The sequence below is a fragment of the Physcomitrium patens genome, chromosome 7 (assembly GCF_059467195.1).
Source record: "Physcomitrium patens ecotype Gransden chromosome 7, ASM5946719v1, whole genome shotgun sequence".
NCBI classification, from domain to species: Eukaryota; Viridiplantae; Streptophyta; class Bryopsida; order Funariales; family Funariaceae; genus Physcomitrium; species Physcomitrium patens.
In genome coordinates, this window is record NC_143416.1 from 14939064 (window position 1) to 14946008 (window position 6945).

General features: G+C 41.1%; 2 protein-coding genes across 3 annotated transcripts; one reads left to right on the forward strand and one right to left on the reverse strand.

Moving 5' to 3' along the window:
* Positions 1–460: 460 nt before the first annotated feature.
* LOC112284355 (uncharacterized) lies at positions 461–1682 on the forward strand. Its single transcript, XM_073535019.2, has 2 exons — positions 461–519; positions 750–1682. The coding sequence occupies exon 2, from the start codon at positions 774–776 to the stop codon at positions 1155–1157; it is 384 nt and encodes a 127-aa protein (XP_073391120.1). The 5' UTR covers positions 461–519; positions 750–773; the 3' UTR covers positions 1158–1682.
* Positions 1683–2039: 357 nt separating this feature from the next.
* On the reverse strand, positions 2040–4744 carry LOC112284353 (protein EARLY-RESPONSIVE TO DEHYDRATION 7, chloroplastic). Of its 2 annotated transcripts, XM_024524080.3 has the most exons (6): positions 4651–4744; positions 3605–4481; positions 3252–3490; positions 2955–3121; positions 2682–2766; positions 2040–2509 (listed from the first exon to the last, which is right to left on the reverse strand). In XM_024524080.3, exons 2-6 carry the CDS (start codon positions 4385–4387, stop codon positions 2344–2346), a joined length of 1440 nt encoding a protein of 479 aa, XP_024379848.1. In that variant the 5' UTR covers positions 4388–4481; positions 4651–4744; the 3' UTR covers positions 2040–2343. The 2 variants fall into 2 exon arrangements, with proteins under 2 accessions (XP_024379848.1, XP_024379847.1); XM_024524079.3 differs by lacking the exon at positions 4651–4744 and having other exon boundaries at positions 3605–4622.
* Positions 4745–6945: the final 2201 nt, after the last annotated feature.

The window sequence follows — 6945 nt, forward strand, 5'->3', positions numbered from 1 at the left end:
GCAAGGCAAAACCTGAACAGTGGAAGGTGTTGATTAAACTCAAAGCAAGTATTGCACAAAATCAAAATGAGAGGGAAAAAGAAAGATAAAAAAGAAATCACCCTCCAGAACTTCCAGTGTAGATTTCTCAAAGCTTGACTTCTTTTGACAAGTAGAAGTTCATGATTCTGGAGAACATCAGCAGCTTTCAGTGTAAAGAGGTTGATTCGTATCCAAGTTCTTTGATGCTTCGGCAGGGATTGAAAACATCGTAATCGAACGTACCGTTTGCCACGATGTGTCTATGATCTTGACTTCCCAGGAAGACCTACAATTTGCGAAACTACAGTGGGAGCAAAATCAGCTTGTTGATAAGAATACTCCACAGATGTGAAGTGATCATCTCGACCAGCACACAGGCTTCTGAGAACGACGTCTACAAAATTATATACAAGCAGTGACTGGGGTATTCCTCCCTCACCCTTCTGCGCTGTTGCGGTTCTGCTGCATTGTCCATCGATTCTCACCTGCTTTTTAAGAGTAACTGCCTTCTCTTGTTTGCATTCACCTGTCTCTTCAGTATGGTGCATGCAGGTGCAGGATCTCGCAAAACATGACGCTTGTTACAGGCTAGCACCCACATGCTGTCATGCTGCAAACAGCTATCGCCACTCTAGTCAAGTGGCAAGCATAGTATCAAATTCTATTGCTGTGGTTTTTCGTGTCTGTGTGTTAACTCTGTGATGTTGCGCTTATTTGGTATTCCGCAGGTATGTGTATGTAAGCCGCCAGAGATGGCTACTCGATCTGTTCTGTGCTCTGCCGCTGTTGCTCTAGCTGTCGCGCTGCTCTTCACGACCGCCGAAGGTTATCACATGTCCATCAAGAACAATCTTCAAGATCGGCTGAGAATCCATTGCTGGTCAGACAGGCAGAACTTGGCTACAACTTTTGTTGCGCCGAGAAACTATTACGCCTTCGATTTCCCAACTGAGAAGCAGTCCTCGTGGAGCTGCAACTTTTCGGGTCCGGGCTCCTACAGCGGGACTTTCGTGATGTGGACCAACAGAGCCATCCCTTGTTTTAGTGCATATTCATGCCCCTGGGTAGTGGACGATTATGGTCTGTCACTGATCAGACACGATGGATACGTGCAACATGTCTACCACTGGCCCTGATCCACCACCACCACCACCCCCTTCCAACGTGAATATTATGCACCCACAGATTCGCCTGATTCCACCGCTTGCTGCCCCCCTCAGTTTCTCTCAGTTGTGCCACCAGTTTCTTTGACTCATGCTCTAAATCAACAATGAAGCTGCTGAAACGTTCATGTTTGTGTGTAGAGGTGATTTGAGTGTTGTGTGCAATAACGTATTTTGTAAGTCCTGGTTGTGTAGGATATTATGATTGCTGGGTTGTGAAGCTCTTACTGAGTAAGTTGTAGGGGCAAGTAGCAGGTGGGTTTTGTAATGTTTGTAGATACATATATATATATATATATATATATAAAGAGAGAGAGAGAGAGAGAGAGAGAGAGAGAGAGAGAGAGAGAGAGAGAGATGCTTGTATCTGCTGCCGAATCCTGTTGGCGGTTCAGATGCAACAACAAGCTTCTCGCAATAGACATTATGTATGTGGACTTTTTTCTTGCATATATGCTGTAGTAAATATGTGGAACTCTTTGGTAAGGATTTTGATAAGCCACCCGTGTTAATGCCAATCTACATAATCTCTTTCTTTTTTTCGCTTCTTTTTCTCTTCGTTTTTATTATTACTGAAACAGAATAGAGGTGTCTACCTGATAGTTAGTAATAACGCATTTGCTCAATTCAATAGGCTTGTGCCACATTTATTTGAAATTAGATTTTTGTTTTATCTAGGCTATGATTGTGTGTTTTGTGTGATATATTTTTGTGTAGTGTAAAATGTAGATGAGTTCATTGGACACAGAAAGCTTGAAGTAGAAGAATTTGAGTGAACCTATTGGATTCAAACTACATTCCGAACTTCCACATACGAACACTGTTTCAATAAATTCCATTTTAGTACAAAACAGCTTCACTAAAAGTTTGAAGAATGATCATTTCATACAGTGAAAACCAAAAAATACACAAATGTTTCAAATATGCCTGAGTTAGATAACCAGAAAAGAAACCAGACTTTTGTTTTTCGTCTAATGCAATTCCTACATCTTCGACTAGAAATCAGCACCACAATTCTCTCCCCTTCATCTAGTACCTACTCCGTACACAACCGCCAAACTGCTCACATCATAAATGTATATGATATAAAAATTTATCTACCGAATAAGAATTAGGTACGTTTAAACCTCGTTTTAATACCTCGCTCGACCCAACTGATTTACTTGGCTCCAACTGCTTGTTTTACTGCTGCTTTAAACATTCCTGATTTCGAAGTTTTCAGATTCAAGGCCTTGCGGACCTTGGATACTGTCCAGGCCGTTCCCATGACATGGCCAGCGGTGGACATTGTGTTTTCAGCCACTTGGCCCGCTCCCTCACCATATCTGAGTCACGCCAATTTACAACCAACTAATCAAACCAGGCATTCAATTGCACAACAATAAACACCTAATCAGACAAGTATTGTAACACTAGATCACATGACATTGCTCTCTTCTTCCTAGGCTCCTATTTCGATCCGGTTTACAAATTGGGTCCAAAAAACACGGGACCAACCTGTGAGAGACAACATCTTGAGTGAAGACTGCGGTGGACTGCATCATATCACTTCCCGCTTTCTCCATCGCATCAAATACTTTCGCTGCAAACAGATATGGATACTTTCAGAATGTGAGAATTTGAACAAACGTGTTTTCAGCGACTGAAGAATGGTATGCCAAAATATTAGTGCAAAGAATTGGGGATGACAGATCTAAGGTGGCCAGCAGTGTGCGGTTTCTTCAAATGCAGACATCGATAAGTGAAGACCATGTTGGAAGTTTTACTCACCGAATGCATCCATAGAGGCAAGAGCCACTTCGCCGGGTAGCAATGAAAAGAACTTCTTGCCAGGCTTGGATTTTAGCAGGGATTGGGAGAAGAAGCCCACCGTTTTCACAACTCCATCCAAAACATTCTTCGCTACTTCCTCAGTGGCTTTGGACATGTTCTCCACCCTGCACAACGACGTTCCTCACATAATCAGTACTCGATGGTAAAGTGTTTAAATCGGAAATGCTTGGGCCTTAAGCTGATCTCCATCACCAACAAGAGATTCAAGCCAAGTAAGTAATTCCAATGTCTCACCTCTTCAAGTTGCGTAGAGTCCGAGGACTGATTTTGCTTGGCTTGGAACAGGGTTTGACTTTTCCCTTCATGTAGATGCTACCATTCTCAAGGCGCGCCACAGTAACGTCTCTCACCCAGAAAATGCCTTTTATGACGTTGCCGGTGCCCTTAGCCATGCCCTTCGCGAGCCTACTGTTGTAATCGTTCACATTCGGCGCCATTGTTTTCCAGAACTCGGCCTGGTTGCCCTCCGTCACCTGCACACGTTCCAATCGTGATTGATCAGGGATGTAATCGGCACCGACATACGAAACACCCCATTCCGACACTTCAATAATTTGAAAGAATGTCAAGGAAATTCAGTATTTTACCCGCTTCCCCTTGCTGGAGACGACTGCTTCTGGAATGGTCACGCCAGCGGTACCACTACCAGCTCCAGACTGAAGAGCACGATCAAAATTGCTTTTCTGTCTGTCGTCATGGACTAGCTGAGGGTTGGAAAAGTTGCTGTATTTCTCCAGAAGTGAGTCGAGATGAAGGAGTTCGCGCTCTTGCCCTGTCACTGAAAATGTGACCCCATAGCTCAATGCTTCCCCGCCAGCTCCATCAGCTGTCTCCTTGTCCATTTCATCGACGGGGCGGGGTACGTGGATGGTGAAGAAGTAGTGAGTGGAATCCAATTTCACGGCAAGCGCGTCTTTCGTCAAGGGCCACCGAAGGTTATCTCCAACTTTCACAAACGCAACAATTCCATTCCCTTCTTGCTCGATTAGGACAACCGAGAATGACCCTTCCGCCAACAGGGGGCTTTCCTCATCGTCAACCAAATGAACAACAGCGCCACGAACTCTCACTAGAACCTCCTCAGACGTCTCCGTCACCTCTGCATTCGGCGAGTAAGCAGGCTCCGTCCGGCTGGACGCTCTCAACGCACTAAAATCAGAGGTATTCGACGTCGCGCGGACATAATTCATCGGCTCATGGTGCAACTCTCCGGCGCTCCGGTTCCGTGCAAGCTCATACACTGGAACCTCAGGATAGCTTGAGTAACGGTCGTACGACGGGGGATCCGCCACTCTACGAGATCGCATCGAGTAAGCTCGAAAAATCTCCGGAGTCTCAGTCCCATACCCCACAGACCTACCAGGATCCATGGACACGGATCGGCTCGTCGCAACATGCTCCGCAGCAGGATAGTAACCAGACCCAGCAGCTATTCTATCCTTGTCATATTCAAAGGGATCATTTCTGCGCAACCAGTCCATCTTCACTCAACACAAAACTCTCCCAACTCTTGTTAAACCCAAAAAAAAAAAAAAAAAAAAAAAAAACAACAACAACAACAACAACAACAACTGCAACAATCTCGCAACTGAACCCAAATCCCAAATTACGACTCCTGAGAAAAGACACTCACTTTTAAAGACAACTCAGTGAAGAAAACAAAAAAACGATGAGGTAGAAGGGCCCATGTGGGTAGGGGATTATGTATTGATCTACGACAGGGGGCGGGGGGACGCGACGGAGATCTTTTGGTAGCACTTGGCAACATGTCGGTGACAACCTCGATGACAAATTGCCAGGTTTTTATTATTTTATTTTTTCCTTCACTTGTGGACACGCGCTTCACCGGTAGAGTGTCTCGAACGCATCTCTCCTCATTCCGGTGACACCTCATCCATGGTGTGGGTTTCTTCTTATTATTATTATTATTATTATTATATTCCTTCTTCTAATTAAGGTTTTTAATTGTATAATTTTTGGTTTGAAGCGGTAAACTATTCCTGTGTAGTTGAGATTTTTGAGGTGCCTCGCAGAACAGTGGCCTCGACTAGCTTCGCCATCGTGGACCGTTGGATCGTGGTCGTCCTCAAACTCGATCTTAGCCGCTGATCTCAAGTCTGGGAACGGAGAGAGGGAGCGTAAGGGAACCAGCGGGGCGGGCAGGTTTTTGGGCGTGCTTTTGTGATCTTTGGCAGAATATAACATAAATAAATATCTATTTTTTAATATAATACTATGAATAATTATACAAAAATCTATTACAACATTGTGAAGTTTATCATACAAATTACAAGCAAACACAATCAACATTGTTACAAGCACCAAGGAGGAAAACATCAATGGCAACAATTTCAAACATAATGTTTATGGATTTTGATGATAATGAAAGATATTTAACATAATATTTTATTGAAGACATTTCAAAGGTATGAATATATTTTTTTATTTTTTTATATTTAATGTGTCAAAAAAGTAATGAATACAAAGGTGTTTGAAATTAATCCAAAGGTGTTTTTAAATAAATCAAACATTAAAATATATCACATACACTATTTAATGAAAAAAGGAGATTTAAGAAGATAATGGATTATACTAATTATGCATAGTTGTAATAGTAACTTTTTTTATATAATCTTAAAGATTTGTAATATATACACCATGTGGAATGAATTTGATACACTTTAAATATCTTTAAACATGATTTAAAATTGATATATTTTAAAGATATTATTATCTTATATCACCCCTTTCCCCTCGCCTTTGGCCCCTCCCTTGTTCCCTTCCATCATTCCTACTTCTTATTCTTCAATGCATCAATGGTTTATAAGTAATTTTGGAGATCTTGTGGTCCAGATTGCCCCAGCCAATGAATTGAGTTGGGAGGCCTTGAGGTCATGTATTGACAAGTGTTGAGATTTTTTAGATGTTTTAGGTTTGGATTCGAATCTATTACAACTTTTTAATATTTTTTCATAATGTGTTATTTTTCTTTTAGGGTAGTTTGAAGGTCATATTGAACTTGGTGGTGTAGATTTTATTTGGTACTTCGAATTGGACTTACCAACGTTTTGTAATTTAGGTGGAGAAAACATAGTATTTTTTATATATGTATGTGTGAATTAAATAACTATGTTCACTGCTGGCCATGTGATCGTAATGGCATGGACGGTTTTAAAGCTCTGCGAGGCCTTGAATGGTAGGCCTTCAAAACTGGCAATACTAAAAGCATCAGTCAAAATGAAACTGTCGGAGTCAAGCTAAAGTGGATCTAACGAGAATTTACATTTGTACAGATATTTTTGTTTGTACATTGTCGTAGTTTCTTGCGGATTATCAAAGTTGGGCGTATTTGAAATATCTATATTCTTTTCTAGAGTACAATGCATGAAAAGATCGTCCTTCAAATCCTACGAATAACTACTTCATAGTGAAACAAAATTAATTAAATCAGTGCACTTATGCGGAAGCTCAAAAGTCAGTTTGAATCTGGCAAGTTCATTCAGATGCAAATTCTTGTGGCTTGAACCTTATTGATAACAAATTATGTATCAGATAAAAGAAAAGAAAAAACAGAATGATGGTGCTTCTGTTGAGATCATTAAATGTAATTGTCGCTCTTCATAATATTTATTGTAGACTACAGTAAATACTATAGCTACAATATTTAGAGTCTAGTGGAGAAGTACTGTTTATCTTCTCCTCTTTCTCTTCTTGTTTACGAAACACAACCAAATCAATAGATTTTTATATGTGAAGTTCTCTCTTCTTAAAAACCCTCTTGTCTGTATGACTTACTACTACTCTTGTGTGTGTATATGATTTATTATTACTCTTGTGTCTTTCGAAACATTCTCAACACATTATTGGCACGACTCTCTTCTACACACTATTACAATTTTTCTTTTGCTCTAGTCTTGATTCTTCAAAC

What these genes read in the sequence shown, in the direction of transcription:
- LOC112284355 (XM_073535019.2), top strand. Translation starts at nt 774, where the DNA reads ATGGCTACTCGATCTGTTCTGTGCTCTGCCGCTGTTGCTCTAGCTGTC.
- LOC112284353 (XM_024524079.3), bottom strand. Translation starts at nt 4,498, where the DNA reads ATGGACTGGTTGCGCAGAAATGATCCCTTTGAATATGACAAGGATAGA. An exon ending in ACTCTACGCAACTTGAAGAG is followed by an intron (nt 3,122 to 3,251) that starts GTGAGACATTGG and finishes GTCGTTGTGCAG; the next exon opens with GGTGGAGAACATGTCCAAAG. An exon ending in CAAGATGTTGTCTCTCACAG is followed by an intron (nt 2,510 to 2,681) that starts GTTGGTCCCGTG and finishes GGCGTGACTCAG; the next exon opens with ATATGGTGAGGGAGCGGGCC.